Genomic DNA, 19,055 nt, shown 5'->3' on the forward strand with positions numbered 1-19,055 from the left:
ACTATCCTTCCAATCAAATCCAATTAGAGCCCGGCGTAGTTCTGCCGTCACCGCAACTCCTGCGGAAGAAGCAGACGGCTTGCTCTCCACATTGCAGTTTCACGTGCCTTGACGTTGTGAGCTCCGATGTCCCACAACGACTGTAACAGGTTACAGCTGTTTCTATTCGATCCTAGTTCCATTTGTCCCCTCCTTCCGAGCTTTCTTTTATTTTCTAGCTGAACATTTCAAGCTTCTCTATTTGGCCTCAACCTTTTTATTTTCTTCTTAATAAAAAAAAACAAATGCCCTTTGGTGTATTTGGCTGAATACCCTTGCCTTTTCACCTAGGAAGATTTTTCCTCATAGGTGTCATAGGTGAAATTGAAAAACATAGTATTTCGAGCGTAGTAGGCTTATTTTGTTTTTAAATACTTGTCACTCGTTATAGACCTACACACTGTTTACAAACAACCCGTGTTTGGCAACACCAGATGTAAGCACTGCGCGAGCGCAGGAACCAGATTCGTGTGAGGTGAAGCTTCTGTGCATGCACCATGGCGACAACAGCGCCACCACAGAGGCATGATATCAGAGCCGCGTGTTGGTGTATACTTGCAGGGCGGCATAGTCTGCATCAGGCTAAATTTGTGTGCCCCGCGAAACGGTGTTTCAATATTTGTTCTGCTTTTCTTTTTAATTTGTGCCAATTAACTCAAGAGGCATCCAGAAGTTCCCAGGCGAAATTTTCAACTGGGACCAATTGGTCCCAGTTGGTGTTGTCCAACTGGTCCCAGTTCGAGTTGGTCCCAGCTGGAATTGGTCCCAGTTACAACCGGTCCCAGTTGGAGTTGGTCCCAGTTACCGCTGGTACCAACTCCAGCAACAATGAAACACGGCACAAAATGGAAGGTTGACAAGACTTTATTGTCAAAAACTTGGAGAATGAAACTAAATAACAGGTTCGGCGACGTACACGCTCCGGGTTTAACCACTTGCTTGCGACACTTGAATCGCTTTTTCAGAGGTAGCATTCGTGAGATGAAGGAAGATTGGCCGCTGGCGTCTGTTAGTGAAGACGTCCTCAGTTTCTCTACCCATCGCGTGAAGAAAGGTGCTCACCCGTGATCCCGCATTGCGCAGGTGAAGTCCTGATAGGATGCGGTAGCGCTCCTACCTTGCAAGCTCTGTCACAACAGTCGAACATTTTTGAGGTAGATCTCCCGCCATTTTCGCCATTGTGCTCTCCGCGGCATTTTCTTCCGTCCGGTCTTTCCAGCGTGCCCTCCGATCGCTGAACTGCATCTTTCCATCCTCGAAGTTCACCGCCGCCACCATGGTGTGCTTACAGTTAAGTCCAAAGAAGCGCAGCTGTAGTTCTGACATTTTCATAACGACGCCAACTTGGGCGATGGCGACCCTTTTCTACCGCGTCCGTCCAACTCCGCCGTCTGCATAGGCAGCGCCGTCTGTCGACAGCGCATACCACAATTCCGCACCCGCGTGCCACGGCGGCCGGCTAGCTCTGATTGGCCAAAAGATAAATTTATTTATTAAAAGAATAAAGAAAAAAAAGCACTGTAGGTGTTCAAATAAATGTTTTAATATTATTTTAATGATGCACTAAATGTTCATTTAGGTGAACATATTTTGTCACTAATCATATTTTCCAATTAAAAAATTATTTAGTTAATTAAAATTTTTATATTATTTTTATAAATATATAAATGTACCCAGTAATTAAAAATTTCCCTATTTGTACAAATCTATAAATTTAAGTGTTTTTAGTTTTCTTCATTAGTAAAGGTCAATACACCCCCAACTTGTCCAAATTCTTGCCCTGTGTGAACTGAGAATGGGAAAGGCATTTGAAGTCCGACTGGGAATCGCTCCAACCACTTACTTTCCTAACTGGTTCCAGGTCAGTCCATTCCCAACTGGGAGTCAAACCAGTTGACCCCTCAGCTGGTCCCAGTTGGACTCCTATTGGTCCCAGTTCATTCCCAGTTGGTACCACTTAGTCCCAGTTGAAACCAGTTGACGTGGCAACTGGTCCCAGTTAGAAATTTTTTGCTTGGGTTGCTGTTTCTATAATGGGACGATCTATTTGTGACAAAAACCATGTCTGCCTATGGACAACAATTGTCTTTAAACCTCGTATGAGCCCTTAAATTCTCATATTCATAGAAAATCTGTTTGGTAGTCCCAGTTTCAAAATTCATTTGCTCATGAAGGTGACAGAGACATTTCCATTCCCAATTATTTTATCACAAAAAAGTAGTCCACAAAACTTACTATACTTCGAGTCGTATTGGCACGCTGAGTTCCGTCTTTTTGAAGCTTCACGGGTTGATTTTCTAGCCTTTCTCCTTCCATTGTGTGTTTTCAACTTTTTTAGAAAAATTTACTTTCTGATACAGTGACAAAGCATTGCAGAAAGTGCAGTTGAGCTTGCCTTTTCTTTTGCCAATTTTAGTCGAAGAAGTAAGCTGAAACCACAACTGTTTCCCAACTCGATGTGCATGTGTCTGCCATTTTAAAGAGCCCCGTCACGACATTGGGTGTTCGACACGGAGCACGGCCGGTTGTGGTAACGCACGTGGCTAGTAGTGTTGCTCTAGCCGTGACTACGGAATGGGGTCACGACGCCTACAAGTAAGTCAGTGTTATTGAGAAAAGCGACGACGAAGGGTTGGTTGCAGACGTCGGTAGCACTCTGACCTAACCTGGTTGTGCTTGCCCGTGCGTTGCGGATGCAGGCAGATGCGGTTGGCGGAGATCCAGGCGACGCTGCAGAAGTCCCGCTACGGCGACGTGAGGGAGATCTCCGCCGACGACTATGTCGAGCAAGTCAACAAAGCCGGGGAAGGCGTCTGGGTCGTGCTGCACCTGTACCAGCCAGGGTGAGTTAGGATTGCATGTGAAGCGTGACACGGGTTTTTGAACTGGGTTCCTGGTGTTCCGAGCGAGGTGCGGAGTCCAGATCGAAGGTCCCTGGACCTAGGCCACGGCATAAGGTATAAAAAGGTATGGACACCACGCGCGTTGCAGCTGCCAGATGGAGTCCTCTCCTCAGCTCGGTTGCGAGCAACGCCGCCAGATGGCCCTTTGATGGGCCATCTGGCCCATGGCCCTTTGATGGGCAAGACCGGTGAACGCCAGATGGCTCTTTGATGGGCAAGACCGGTGAGCGTGTTGCAGTGTTCACTCCGAGATCTCTGGCGAGTAGTCAACAGGGTGCGCGTCGTTGGCTTGCCACGCCAGTTGCGAGATGGCGCCACGAGTTCATAGCGTCGGTAACTTGGTCGTCTGCGACCGTGCGTAACGAAAGCTTTGCCATGCTTTTTTGCTTTCATTTTTTTACGAGAAGCGAACTGCCCCTCAAACTTTCCCGCAGTAAGACTGATCTGCTCGGCGCACATTCAATGAAAAATTTAGCTTTCTATATGCCGGCGTCGATTTTTTCTGGCTTGTTTTACAGCAGAAGGTCCGCCTGGGACACTGTATATAATTGTAACTGAAGCATGTCTGCCTATAAGAGTGAGGAAAATTGTGAGCCTGTCGTTTTAACTGAGAGAGGGAGGAATCGCCTATTCATAAACACAAAGAGGTCAACCTGCATTTAGAGCTGATTTGCTACTTATGAACGCCACTCAGCGACTGCCCTTTGCACACGAGTGCAAAGCGGGGAAGCCCAGCACTCGCGCTGGTGCAGAACAGTGAAACCTGACACGATGCACGATTCCGAACTCCAAGCTAAACAAAACTAGCACGGAACCAGTGTAACAGAATGAACAAACGGAACTGTACATAACCGCTGTGCTTGCGTGCATCGGACAAAGAGACGGAAAGAGGAAACGGGCGATTGCAGAAACCTAAATTTCATTCGAGTCTTTTCAGGGTCATGTCAGCTTGGGTGAGATGCGCAGACAGAGAACAAGGGTGTCTACCAACCTGGAAGACCGGGAATCGTCGGGGAATTTTTACTTTAATCGGCATCGGTCAGGGAAATTGAGGTTTCCTTTACCTGAGCGGCAGCAAAAGACACGTGCATTGTACAACGCACCTTGAGAGCAACTCAGCCCATGTGCCAATGCAAATCTCCACTCGGGAACTGTCTCTGCCGCTCAGACAAGAACGCCTTGAAGTTCGTCTCGAAGTGCTTTGACATAAAAACTGCACTTCATACGTGTCCCGTCTTCTTAGGAGTCAGTGAGGGAATTATGACAAAGTTGTCAGGGGAAACCTGAAAAAGTTGAAATTTTAAACCATCGTTTTGGTAGACACCTTGGAAGAGGCAAAGCAGCTAAAAAGAGGGGGGCGGAGTAAAAGGAATAAGGTGGCTGCGGCCCAACGGGCCTGCATATTGCTTTAGGTGGCAGTTTTGGGACGTAACAGCCAAGAAGGCAAATGCAACAAAGAGGACATTCACACACATATCTTTACGGGAGTGCAGCAGGACCGGTGGTCGCAAGCGCAACAGCCAGGAAAATGCAGTAGCCTAGAAAGTATAGACAAAGTTCTGCTTATAGCAGATCTGAGCCTAGCTACCGTAAAATCCCGTAGGGCGCCCACCCAAAATGAAGAGATAATTAGTGAAAAACGTGAGGTGAACAATCACAAATATTTAGCCAGAAAAACGGGATGGACGGTGTCTCGGGGGGAGGCGCCCTTATGAGCTTTTACGGTATGAGCCAAATGCTCCTTAATATATACGGTGATCCAAGTCACCAGGCTTGATCTAAAATGGACCGTAAGAATCGACGCCTGCACATAGAAATCTAGACTTTTCGTTAAAGGTGTATTTTACAGGTCGGTTTTTTCTTGTAAAATTAGGAAGCACATTCGCTTTCTGTGAAAAATAAGGCCAAGAGACTCCAGGGCCTACGGCGGGCGGCGACACAGATGACCAAGTCGAGTAGCGGGGTGTTTTTGGCATTCATATTGATAGATGGCGCTACCTCCTTATCGTGACGGCTCTTAACCATTGTGGTTTATTAAAATGAATTTAATCTTCTGGAAATGTACCTTTAATTAAAAAATTAATGTGGACAATAAAAGCAAGACTTAAAGTTAAAAAAAAAAGTGTCTGCATAACGTCGGGGCTTTTGCTGCCAATGGATTTTATCTGCGTGTCGTCTACTTTCTTTTGCTGGTCAACTACACCTTTGGACGCTGCTCCCGACGCTATCAACACGAACGCCAAACACACCCCACTACTGCACTTGGTCGTCTGGCTCATCGCCCACCGTAGACCCTGGCTAGTTTTTTGGCCTTATATTTTACAAAAAGAGAGCTACGCTTTGTAATTTTACAATAAAAAGCCAAGCTGTGAAATACACAAGAAGTAACAGGAGGTTACTTTTTGGGGATTATTGGTGTATACTGAAAGCACAAAACCCTTCATTTTATTTACTTTTGAATCGTGATAAAAAAAAACTGCAAAAACACCTCTGGATCCATATTCTGTTTGGCTAGAAGTCTGATCCATTCAGTAACAAATGTGATCATGAATGCAGGGGTTTTCGGCCCTCTCGCTTGAGCCAAACAAATAGGCCTAAATGCTAATGTATTAGACTCACTTGTCGTATTCATATGAAACTGCGTAATTGTAATGAACGTCCCGCATTCTTTAGTGACGTTGCGGGCTTTCCATATTTCAGTTCCCAAACACCGTATCATTTGCTGTCTTAATGCACTGCGAGATAATGGGACGTTGAAATTGTTTAACGGGACATCTATTGCGATTCTGCCCCAATTGCAAAAATATATTTGTGGTAACGGTGTATTAGTTACTAAAATGTTGCGCATCGTGATAGTTTGATAATCACAGATTAAGAGGACCTCTGGCGATTTTCTGAACTACCAAAACTGAACTTGTTTTCGGAATTACGGGGCCTAAAGCGCCGTTTACACACTTGCAGTCGAGTAAGATGGAGAGAGGCAAGACCGGTTTTTAAAAAAACACTGACATGTCAAAATCTTTTTTTTTTTTTTTTTTCATTATCCAAAACAATTGAAAACCATGTCTGAACATTGCTTTCAAAATTCGAAACCTGGGAATTCAATATTTGTGAAGCAAAAAAACTTTCAGCCTTTCCACTCTGCTAAAGAAGGAAGACCAGCGAAGCTTACTACGGTGGGACAACCTCAAGGACGACTTCTTTTACGACCTCAAGGATGACTTTTAGGACGACCTCAGTAACAACGTTTAGAACAACCTCAGTAACGACGTTTAGGACGGCGTCTAGAACGACCTCAAGGACGACATTTAGGACAACCTCAAGGATGACTTCTAGGATGAACTTGAGGACAACATCTCGGGACGACCTCAAGGACGACTTCTAGGACGACGCTTAGAAAAATTCGGCCTTTCCACTCTGGTGAAGACCAGAGTGGAAAGGCTGGAAAGGTTGCCGCTATCTATGAGCAAGGCCGGTAAACCAGTTGTCTGGTTACCGCCGTCGCTTATAGGTGGCGGTAGCTGTCCAGAGTTTTCTGTCGACATTTCTTTGCGGGGGACACGATCCTAGGGAAACTAGCCCTCAACAGCTCCGCTGTAAAAACAATTTCGAAACGCCGAATTTGAAGTTCTGACGCGATCTGCGCCAGGTGCAGTGACGTCAAATATTGAGCTGCCCTGCGAGTCAACTTCCTTTCACGTTTCCGCTCCGAACTGGCGTTGTGGCCGTTGCCGCCGCGACCCGAAACGAGGAGATGAGGAGCAAGAGAGAAGGGCGCCGGCGTACCGGGAAAAACTGGTTTCCTTCGTGCGTGCCGTGCTGCCTGCCTATCGCTGTGAGCAGACGACGCTTGACGTCTCACCCGTTCTGCACGAAAGGTTGCCGGGGCAGAGTCACAACCGAAAGTATAATACACAGACACCAAACACAGTTGTTTTGACCGTTTGGCGATTTCCTTTTCAAAGTCTGAGAGGTCGTCGGGCACCTTAAAAAGAGCACTTCATTCGATTCCCCGACTCACCGACCATCCTCTGCTATATGCGTTGAGCATCACCATGTTTCCCGAGAAAGGATTAAAATCCAAGAGGTAACATCACACCGGACTCTGATTTTTGATATTTCAAAAGGAAGGGCCTTTGTGCATTCGCATTTGCATTAAAAAACATGTTTTACGATTACCGTTATTCAATGTTATAGAAATGTCTCCTACAAAGCTTCTAAATTCCATGATATTTGACATCACAAATCAAAAGAAGCAAGGAGGGGAGGAGCGGGAGAGAAAAACGCCAAAAATAAAAAGGGTGCGGGAGAAAATTTCTTTTTGCAATGCGTTTTTCTCTTTTTTTTTTGTCTATGACTACAATTTGCATTGTTTTAGACAATTAAAAAAAAAAAAAAAAAAAACCTTTGGGATGTCAGTGCTTCTCTGAGAGTCGTCTGAAACGCCACGAGGTGACGTGATCCACGGAGTGAGGGGCTTCCGCTCCGCACACCAAAGCTTGTGTCAACCCCTTTAAGCCTCTTGCAACGACGTTGGGCCAGATGCTCTGCTGGAGAGCTGGTCCTACGCTGTCGCAAGAGGCTTAAAAACCGGTCTTGTTTCTCCCCGTCCTACTCGGTTGCAAGTGTGTGAACGGCGCTTTACTCTTTTCGGCATGATGTTTATAATCTCAGAATTTAAAAATTGCTACTAAGAAAAGGACAAATGACGGTTATGCCTCAACATAAATTCACATTTTCCCACGCTCTCCAGCGGGGTGTGTTCTATGCCTTGCCCGTTGTGCGGGGAGTCTGAAAAGCATGTTATTTGTACATTTTTGTTTGTTTGGCTGGAATGAGCATTCACTCATTCCAGTAGAGCCTCTCAGACCAAAGTTGAAAATTCAATAACTTTGCAAAAGAAGTTATTGCGACTGGTAATCTTGGTTACTAGTTCAGTTGTGTCTATTAATCGCTTTGATCAGTCTACCTGCATCTGGTGCACCGGTGCAGTAAAGTGTAGGACGGTGCACATACCGGATGTACACTGCCCTACACATTTCTGCACCGGTGCAGGTAAATCAAACAAAGCTCATGTGTTAAACACATTTTGAGGCAACTCGGTGACTATGAAAAGGCATTCTTCGTTGGCTTTGAAATAATGAAGCCTTATCATGATCAGCTGCAGTCTTGGTAACTCTTCTCTGTTGTCGCACTGCATCAGGGTCCCCTACTGTACCCTGATCAGCCAGCACCTGAGCCAGCTGGCCACCAAGTTCCCCACGACCAAATTCCTTAAGAGTGTGGCTACCAACTGCATACCCAACTACCCTGACCGCAACGTGCCCACCATCTTCGTCTACCGGGACGGCCAGCTCTGCAAGCAGTTCGTGGGACCCGACGTCTTTGGGGGCATGAAGCTCAAGGTGGACGGTGGGTTCTCTTTGCTAATGGTGCTAGACAAATCTTGTTGTGCGGGTCTGACTTCGGCCGTGAATACGGAGAAGATATAAGAAAGATGGGTGAACGGGTTACCATAGTTATCGGAGCCACGCGACTTAGCGTTCGCAAAGAGTGTTTCACATGCTGCGATTCCGTGGCCAGAACCGCTGCCACTAGCGGCACGGCGCGACGGCAATTCGCAACAGTTCGCAAGGTTTCATTTTGCACGAGCGTTTTCTACCGCTGCGGTGCCCGATGTTGATCGCAGCGACCGGATGCACCCAACGAGTTACTGCAGCTCGCAGTACCACTTCGCCACTTCATTTATTGTTTCTATTTTGTATCTTATTTCATTGAAACTGAATGGGCATACAGTTGAACCTCGATTTAACGAATTCAACGGGACCCGCTAATTATTTCGTTAAATCGGGAACTTCGTAAAATTGAGAAAGTCATTTTGCAGGCATAGGTTCCGCGGGGAATCCAAATTCGTTCCTTAAATTGGGAAATTCGTAAAATCGGGTTTCATTAATTCGAAGTTCAACTGCATTAGATGCCAAAAAAATTTATCTGTGTGTGCCTTTGCATATTCTTTATTTTAAAATGTGTTGCCTCAGATGCATCTGAATTATTCCCAAAGGAATGCAAATGCGTACACGTTGCGACGCAAGAGGCAAGACGAAAGAGGGAATCGACCTTACAGAGACTCTTTGTGGAACCCAGACACACGGGCCAAACCACTTCGAGGCATAACACACTGCTGAAGTGGAAACTGGCCCACTAAAAAAAAAACCAACGCGAGAAACCAAATTGGCCGCGTATTTTCTCCGCATGTCATCTGCTTGTCTGATTCTGAAGTCCTTTATGTTTGCCAAATTGGGCTGATTCTCAAGGTCTTCGGAGATACCGCCCTTTGCCGACTGAGACCTCGGGATCCTCTCCTGGTCCGCTTTGTCTCAACTTGACGCCGTCGCAACCGTCCTTCTCGTCTCGCTTTCTTTTTTTTTTCTTTTTTTCTCTTCTCCTTTCTCTTCTCTATGCAGATCTTTCGCTTCTGTTTCTCTTTGTTGTTGGTCCTTTCTGTCTACCCGCAGTCACCCGACACTTCTAACACGTCATACTCCGTTCTCATCTGTGGCCCCTCGATTTCCGCCCGGTGACTTCACGGAATGTCATTTTGTTGCCTTATGCGGCCCTGACAGCAGCACGGCGGCAGAGGGGGATGCAGCGGACGCCCGTTCCGTTGGGGGTGGCTGTTCAACTTCATGGTCTGCGGAAAGTTTGGCAGCTAGAATTGGGATGCCACGACAACGGCGGCACTTCCGTTTGCCCATCTTTTTTTTTGTCGGCACTTCTACGACCGATGGCCGGGATTGCAACGTCCCACGGCGTGACGCATAACTTGTCGCCACTTTTGCGAGCACTTTTGATATGTGGATCTTGCGGGACGCTAGACGCACCCGTTGAACGCGCATTGCAGGCGCCATACTCGCGGGCTGCCTCGGTGGTTCAGACGCTTTTCTGTCAATCAATAATGCGTTCTACGGCGAAATAACGTTTAAACAAACTCTAGTGTAACAAACCATTCGAATGAACACATTTTTTGTAAAATTCCCCAGCAGAACTTCAATGTGTTCGATGCATTCGGTTGAGTGAGCCTTCACTTTAAGCAAACTTTTTTTTTAGGTCTCTCGATACTTGTTCAAGTGGTGTCTCATTATTTTGGCACACTGTTAGTGGTCACGAGCAATTGCCAGTTTTTATGTTTTTGCCTTAAAACTCTACAACTGCCACAGAAACTGAGCACGACAGAAAGTCCTCATTGAGGACAGTAACCGAAGTGGTAAAGTTTTACTGCCCATCGGTACTCCGAGTAAAATGCAGAAAAAAGCCAATCTCGCATTCGTGCCAACTGTGTTGTGGGTCTGTGTGAACACAATGATCTCTGGCACGCAAGCACATACCTAAGAACCTCCACTATTTCAGAACACACAGCTATACACCATCTCATCTGTTCTGTACAGCATTCTGGGAAGTACTCTCACAGGCATGTGGCTTTGCCATGTGGCCGCTCTTGCATGAGGGCCCATCCAAAGAAAGCAGTCCGTGAGCCGTGCCCTTGCACCCGTTTTTCCCACAACCCCACACAAACCTGATTAGACGACGTATTGTGCCACGCCTCGCTGTACAGATGCGTGCCAAATCACTGCAGACCTCACATCTCGTGTCTGTTTGGTAGCTCCCGCATCTTTAGTTGGAAGAGGTAATTTTTCAATACCGAGTGTTTCCTTCACAATGTGGGTATGCTTAGACGGCTGGAACCTAATCAGCCCCAGTGGCCGTCTGGCGTCTTAGCCGTAGATGAAAAATCTGGACAGTGCAGTACCATTGCTAGCCTGGGGTCTTTAACGTGTATCACGCAGTAGTAAGACGTTCATTCATATTGAAACAGGCAGGAGTAAGGATTGAAGCCAGGCAATGCACTGTACCATTTTGCAATGATGGCAGACGATCCGTTGAAATGGCAAAATTACAACGGCGGAGTTGTCCTCTGGTGATAAGTTTACAACGTCCGAAAAACTGGACAGTAATGTAGCGGCACAGTCTTCGAAAAATGCTCCAAAATATTGTTGGTGTGAAGTCCGCACTGTTGAAGCTCCATCCGGCAACAGGACCAAGCTCTCATCACACTCGACTTCTATGGGTCTGCCTCAGCGTACACATACAGTCGCCAAGCGATTATTCGAACGTTTTCGCCGAACCGTCGCTCACCTCATAAAGTTAATGTGCAACATGGACCGAAATTTCGGACGCCATAAAGCTTATTGCTCGATATTTCTGACATAGTTTGCACGATTTACTTAGTTTACAGCCACATAACGGCTGCCGCGATAGCGCTGCGAGTTCAGTGACCGCCATTTTGGTTGTTTTGATTTTGTTCTGTGGGCTCAATGCCACGTCCTACGTAATAAACAAGCTGGGTTGAGGCTATAGTCAAGTTTTCCGGTTCCGCTATAGTCAAAATGGTCGTCGTCTGCCCATTCTTGTGGTTTTTGCGACGGCCGTCTGCCGTTTTTGTGGCTTTTGAGTGCGATGGTTTTTTGTTGATAGGCTTAGTATTGAAGCGAGCTTGGCGGACTAAACATTGTCTACAAATAGTGCCAAATGGCGCCAACTTTAACTTCGCTGTTTGTGACAACGGAGGCACTAACAAAGTGCAGCATCGTGATCAAACAGATCAACAAACAAGTGAAAAGTGAACAATATAAAGCGGAAGTTGCACGAGAACTTAAAATTGGCATGAAGCAAGTGGAAAGTGGCCAATACGCAGCAAAATATGAGAGAAATTCGGTATTTCGGCTGAAATGGATTTTTCAGACCGCTCGATTATTCGGACAATTACGGGGTCCTCTCGGAGTCCGAAAAATCGGTCAGCAACTGTAGAGGGAACACTGTAGTCACCAGCAGAATGAAAAGGGCGGGGCGTGTCTTGGCGGACACCTGGTCTCCAGCACATGCTCCAAGCTTTTCACCGTGCTCTAGCTGCATGTGCACGCTCAAGGTGCACGAGACGCGAAAGCATGGTCGTAGCTAGAAAGTTTGCGCCGAAGACTCCTCCCCACTGTTTTCACCTTGTCGGTGACCATATAGACCTTTTCACCCCCCTTCACGTGGGCGCTGCCATCTTGGAATCACGTGATGCAGCCACCATAAGCTGGCGTCAACTCGTCGCTCCTCTGCCCTCCGCGCCTTCGCGAAGTCGTCATATTTGTGTTGGGCTCCCCCGTTGGGCTCCCCGAGTAGAAAACATGTTAAAGCCAGCTTGTGAGCGCCTGACAAAAGCGCCTGAGGCACGCAATATTGCCGCGCTCGTCGGCGAGCAACCACATGCGTGGCCGAGTGGTTATCGCATTGACTGTCGCGCGGAAAGCCTGGGTTCGATTCCTGTCGGTGGAATGCTTTTTTATTTATTCTTTCAACATTGCGTTCTCGGCAGTTTGAGAACATTCTCGTCTGATCGAGTTCCGAATGTTCCAGTCGCCGAACATTCTAGGCCGATTATTCCAGAAGCCAACACACGTACATAAGGGGCTCCGCGTGGCAATCTGCAGTCAGTTTCGCCCCAGCGTTCGACTCTGCTCTTTCGCCGACTTCAACGCCCGCGACGCTCTGCTGTTATCTTTTGGTTCCTTTTTATGTTTGGGCACAAGTTTGCCCTATTAAACGTTTAGTTCCTTCAGTTATTCGCCGCCTCATCACTTGTCCTTCGTGACAATATGTAACGCCAAAAAGAAGCCATCTGCATGGAAATCTCTCAAGTGCAGCAGATCTACTCTCGACGTCGCTTTCAGTGGCGTCGAGAGTCAACACCGCCGACGCTGCATCTGCTCAGACAAGTAAAGATCTCTCTACACAAATCTATGAAGTGGCGCCTGGCATTCGACTTCAGTTAAGCTTGCTGGAGGTCAATTCCCTTGCGCCATTTCATTTTATTTCACAAATTATACAGAAGGCAGGTGTCCGGCTTCATTTAACGGATTTGTTCCTTATCTCACATTCTAAATACGTTGTAAGAAAATGTTTTTACAACAAAGTTACCTAAGGTCAACATTGGGAAATGCTGCTATGCCTTAGCAGGGCCGATAGTTGAAAAAATGTCCTGCTCAGCCTGGATGGACCATGGAAACATCTCTTGAGTCTTTCATTTCTTTAAAGAAACCGATAGATAATATAGCTTCTTTTCTGCATTCTATGCGTCATCACAGGGGGGTTTCCCAGTCTGAAATTTTCACAAAATCTTGGTGTCCTCGAAAATCAAACAGTGAGCACAAAACTTGAGAGTTCATCTAGTCTCTGTGATTCAGCACATTGTTAGTCAGGTTGTCACCCTTCTTTTTCAGTTTGCCTCTATGCATTAAGTCTCTTCATTAGTTTATTTTTATGAAAACTAGTGTCATCACCCTCTGTCAGGTAACTACTGAGATGAAAAGGTATACAGAGCCACTACATGAGTTACTAGGTTTTAGAGTGACGACACATCAAACACATTGCTGTATGGAATCAATGCTGCCACTTGTCACCAACTTTTGTTGTTGTGTCCGACCAGTGCCTCCTATGTAAGTTACACTATGCCTGTCAGCTCCGAGCACTGGCAAGCGGAAGGGAAAGAGCAAATAGTATGTGTGGTTGCCGTGCGGTGGAGCCACCTAGGCGTAAAAACCTACCGTGTAGTGAAGCCAACCATCTCTTCCGTAGGAGGTTCAATGATGTTGCCCCAGCAACACCGACAACAAGAAATCTAAATGTTTTTGACTGACAGCTCGGGGCCAGCTCGTCGTTTTCCGACGGAATATTACTTCTTATTTTCCTACCTTTTCACCCGCACACGACCCAGCGCCAACTATTTCTATGCACGCGATTCAGGGTGATCGCCAAAGCCCCAAACTGCCGCCAAAGCAGACGTGCTGCAAAAGCGAAGCCTGGCCGTGCTTGCTTCGTGGTTTCGTATTTTATCGCAGCGAAACTCGTTTGAATCAGGGTGGTCACATCCAGAACAGTGTTCCACATGTTGTTAAAAAAACATATATATGATATATCTTCAATAATAATGTAAATACGACATGCTAGAAAAATAGAAAAAAAACGAAAATCCGCCAGGCGGCGCTACCTAGCTATACGTGCTTGTTGTGAGGTGAAGCATCAGGCCTGGACAACTCTTGGAGAGAAGCTGACAGGCATAGTCTAACTTATATAGGAGGCACTGGTCAGACAGAAGGTGCAAAAACCGCTTTCCGTCGTCCTGCTTGCTAAAACGGTCAACGACAAAACAAAACGATAACCGTGATGATCTAACGCCGTATCTACTGCTCGGAAATCTTATTTTTGAACCAGTACTGTCGCAAAACAGCAATTGTGCAGTCTTGACCACTAGAGTGGCTTCTCCCACAAGCCGGTGGCACGTAAACAATGTTGCATGACACAAACGAACGATCGTCGCAACAGCAGGGAACAGTGATGGAAAGGGGCACGGATGCCTGAAGCATAGTTTTCTACCGACTCTGGTGTTCGCTATTTATTTTGAAGAAATTAAAAATGTTTTGGCAGTTATTCGCTGGTATCGTAGAGGTACGGGGACAGACAAGTGGGGCAGTTTTACTTGACTTAGTTCCGGCTTGGAATCTTGCCGTAATCAGAGTTGGAAACCTTCACTTTAAGTGTTTCAAAGCGTGGAGGCAATGTTTTCCAGTTTGCTCAAGCTCTTTTGCATCGTAATTGACTGTGGCTGCAGTTGGCAACATAAAGGAACGTTGGCTGGCACTCTATTTCTATATGTGCTGTTTTTTATAAAGAGTTAAAACGCTCTAGAAGTCAGCATTTCGGCATCCAAGATGTCCCCGGCAGATGTTGCCAGGATGGCTCTGAAGAAGGGAAAAAAACGGAGCAAGCTTATTAAGGCAGGACATAAACCTAAATTTGAAATTTGTTTTTAAAAAATGGTTTTTCAATTTTGTGCTTTTGGTTTTAGAAACTAATCATACACTTTTATACCAAATTTGATAACCATATGCCAAATAGTTATGTTGATATAAAATGTTTCCATCACATTGTGAGGCAGTAACAAAGTAAAAGAGTTCAAGGTTTGAATGCATTTTTCTCAATTCCACTTTTTCCTGCAAATTTTGTTCGAGGGAATCTTTTATTCGAAGGTAATAGTATTCTGTTACCACAATCAAGATGCTTCTGAACTGAAAGTTACTGGGGATTCAGGCTATCTACTTTATTTTGTTTTAAGTCAAAGTCCTCAACGAGAAAAGCTATTTTTTCAAAAATTGACATAGCACAGATGTGCACTTTATATTTTCAGGTAATGACTCTTCTGAAATATTTACATTTGAGCTATAAAAACTAGATAGCCCGACGTCACAAATTTCCCACTTTACAGTGGACTCCTTTTAAATGGAACTCGAATGGACAGAAAAATTTGTTCCGTTTATCAGAAGTTTTATTTAAGCAAAGCACATAAAATGAGTGAAATATGACTTTATTTTTTAAGCATGATGTTCAGCTAATGTAGCTGACTAGAAAAAAGAGGTAATGGTAGTTTGTTTTGCATTTTGTAATCGCTTTTTGACGAAGTAAGTGTGCATGCCTTGGAGGTTGCGCAGAAATTCCGCACAGCCTTCAGATTCAAAGTAGTGCTGCAAGAGAGCAACAGCCTCCCTCGCTGTGCAGTCTGGCACTGCAGCAGGACCGGGGTCACTGCATTCCACGTCATCTTCACTGGAGCTCGAGGCCTCTTCAACCTTGAACTTCAGCTACCAGCTCTTCAATGTTCTCTTCGCGACATGTTGCGAAGCTTGCATCTAGTGTTTCATAATCTTGTCGCGTGAAAGAAGTGGAACAGACCAGCTGACCAAAAAGAATGTCAGCTTCAGCTGCATCAGCATCAGTGTCCCCTTCCTCGTCGGGAATGACTTCTTGTCTTGCAAAGCCTGCGTGGTGAAAGCATCTTTGCACAGTTGACACTGAAACTTGCTCCCAGGCATAGGTCAGCATGTGCAGTGCCGAAAGCAAGTTCACACTATAGTCTTTCCCACTGTCTGCACAAAGAAGCATTCGGTGGAGTAGCTGACGGTGGTAGTACGCTTTCAGGTTCTGTATAACACCTTGGTCCATTGGCTGGATTACTGCAGATACGTTCGGTGGCAGGAACTCGAGGCTGATGGACTCAAGCCTATCCACTTCACCATGGGCGGGGCAGTTGTCTACAATAAAGACGACTTTCCTGCCCTCACGGGTAAATCTCGCATCCTGTTCTCGCAGCCAGGTTTTAAAAATCGTTTGCATCATCCAAGTTTTTCTGTTTGCATAATAAGTGACGGACAGCTCTTGGATGCCTTAACCGCACACTGAGGAATGGCACCGACTGGATATGTTGCCCTGCTGCTTCTTTTGTCCTCGTAGTTTTCCACGCTCTGCTTTTCTTTGCTGCTTTCTTTGACTTTGCAGTACCACACCCTTGAAACAGCGAAGGTTTTGCGATTTTCCCACAACCACCAGCCTCAACTTATCACTGCCGTCCATGTTGGCACCCACCAGCACTGTGATGCGCTCTTTACTTCGCTTACCCCCAGTACAGATTTCCCCTTTGAAGGTGAGGGTCTTAATTGGGAGTGCCTTATAGAACAGTCCCAGCTCGTCGACGTTGTTTACATCTCGTGCTTCGAAGGTTTGCAGAATTTCTTGCAACCGCCCCTGCTGAAAGTTCCTACAAAGGCTTCTGTTGACTGCTGCACTTTCCCCAGAAATAGTCTTAAAGACTAGGCCGTGTCGCTTTTTAAAACGGCTGAGCCAACCGTCGCTCATCTTGAAGTTTTCAATTACCACCTTAAATGCAGTCTCTCCAGCATTTTCTTCAAGAATGGGGCCACTGATCGGGAAATTAGCACTTCGCGCGCGCTTAAACCAGAGAAAAAGGACGTTCTCTGTTTCTTCAAAAGGTGTCTTCTGCATCTGCCTTCAGTCGGTGGCAAAGCTTCCGCACTTTACAGTGTCTTGAATATTTTCTTTGCCCTTTGATATCCTTGAGAGTGTAGACTTTGGGATATCAAACTTCTTTACGATCTCCGTCTGCGAGAGGTCATTACGATCCAGCTCTTGAAGAATCTTCATTTTCGTAATAAGTGAAATCGCTTGGTACGGCCGCTTTTTTACTGCTTCCATCAGAACACGACAAGCAGACGCTGGTAGGAACGACTGATGTTTTGCTTACTCGATGGTAAACAAGACGCGCAACAAGTTCAAGACGAGGTGCTAACCCTAATGACGGTAGAAACACTGGATTGGATTGCCTTGTCATAATGGCTTGGTTGGATGAATGGATGGATGGTAATGGCTGTACCTTTTGTAACAGGCAGCATCTTGCGCCACCTAGCCTAACATTTCGTCATCTCTCTTTTTTTAATATGTATTTGTTTAAATTTTGTTCTAACACTACCCCTTCCCCTTTTAAAGTGTCCTCTGTCTTGGCTATTGCGTACTCCATGGTTGTGAGACTGCTGTAGCAATTTCTGATGTCTGCGGTTGCCATCGGTAGTTTCGGTTTTGGTCCCGTTTAACCGAAGTAAGCAAAAAAGGGGGTTCCGATGACCCGAAGAATTTATCATTAAATACATAGGAAACCAACCGAGACAACCTCTAGAGTTCTGTTTATCCGAATATTCTGTTTGAGCGAGTTTCGTTTAATGGGAGCCCGTTGTATATTCAAGCAGTCAAAATGGTGCTTAATAAGTTCATCTCCATGTCATAGATTTCTTAATAAAGAATGACACATCTTCTTATAGAGGTATGTAAAATTGTCCTAAAAGACTGAAATTTTTCACAACACACCTACACCTTATCTTAAATCTCTCCTGCAAATTTTATTTCAATCACATGTGTAGTTCAGAAATTAAATCTCTAGCCTGTGTCCCCCTTTAAGCAACCTGAATACATTCCTGATTCTACATTCTACGACACTGTTAGCGCAAGCGAGCCATTGCCAGTTTACGCTGTTTTTTTTCTCTTGGTATTAAAGGACTGTCATCAAAAGTGGTGGAAATTGCTCGATTGGGGTAGTAACTGGAGTGGTACATCTTGACCATAAGTAAAATGCAAATAAAGTGCCCAAGTTACATTCACGCTTACAGTGCCACACAGAGTGCCTCTTGAGTTCCGTCATTGACAGGGCTGTTTTCTTGTTTCGATATCTTGCCAACCCCAAAAAGGATGCTAATGAAAAGTTTCTTACATGAAAACAAATAATAAAAATGGCAAAAACGTTTACACCATGGCAGCAACTGACTTACCAGTAGCGATAGGGCGTTTTGTGAAACTGCTTCATTGGAAACGAGATCCAACCATTGCACCCCTGGCGGCTAAATTGAGAACTAAACCCACGGGGGCGACGACAACGTTATTATTTGTTTGCGTTTCTGACGTAGCGTTCGGCTGGGGCTCGCGCTCAGTAGCCTGCAGCACCTTTTTGCGTGTGAAGCTGTTGCGGTGCAAGCACACACGGATGGAATTTACACTTTTTGAGCCGATGCGTTGGGGGTGATGTTGCACGAGGGCTGGGGCAGGCCTAAGAAGGACATCTAGCTGTTCTCCACTTCATATATAGCTCAGAAAATAAATTTTACGTCTTCTATCAATCACACTGCATGCTGGCTTCTAACAAGAAACCGTCCCGGCTTGCAGAAAGTGCAACCACTGCACTTTTTCACATAATCAACGAGGCATTTATATCCTGATATTAATCTACCACAAATTCATTGAGTTCAGGGTGGAAAAAAAAATCAAGATGATATAAATTGTGATTTAAGCCACACCAATATCACTGTGATAATTTTCCTAAAAAACACCTTTTCCACAAAAATCATTTCCTGCGTAGTGCTGGGTTTAGGGTGGAACACATTTTTTGCCGTGCGTTCGTGATCTGTAGTTGTTACGCCGAAGTCTGATGAGCACGAAACTTCTTGAACCTTTATACATTGCGTGTACCAACGGGATACCGCATAGTTGTGATCTTTTTTTTATGATGCCGGCATTTTTTTGTAGCACAGATGCAGCAGACGATGGGAACTCGTCGCTTCATCTACAATGGCGACGGTCGTTTCCCACGGTATTTGGAGAACTGAAATTTGAGACTGT

The 19,055-nt window shown here is 45.6% G+C and overlaps 1 protein-coding gene and 1 pseudogene across 1 annotated transcript in view; one reads left to right on the forward strand and one right to left on the reverse strand.

Moving 5' to 3' along the window:
- Nucleotides 1-19,055, forward strand: part of LOC8041998 (phosducin-like protein 3) — a 39,751-nt gene that overhangs the window by 12,731 nt on the left and 7,965 nt on the right. Inside the window, exons 4-5 of the mRNA XM_002415142.4 lie at nt 2,739-2,882; nt 8,146-8,354. Of these exons, the coding sequence (XP_002415187.2) occupies nt 2,739-2,882; nt 8,146-8,354 (353 nt within the window). The remainder of the gene's footprint in view (nt 1-2,738; nt 2,883-8,145; nt 8,355-19,055) is intronic.
- Nucleotides 15,443-16,214, reverse strand: LOC121047815 (annotated as a pseudogene).

Source organism: Ixodes scapularis, unplaced genomic scaffold, assembly GCF_016920785.2.
Source record: "Ixodes scapularis isolate PalLabHiFi unplaced genomic scaffold, ASM1692078v2 PGA_scaffold44__24_contigs__length_19508400, whole genome shotgun sequence".
In the NCBI taxonomy this organism is placed as follows: Eukaryota; Metazoa; Arthropoda; class Arachnida; order Ixodida; family Ixodidae; genus Ixodes; species Ixodes scapularis.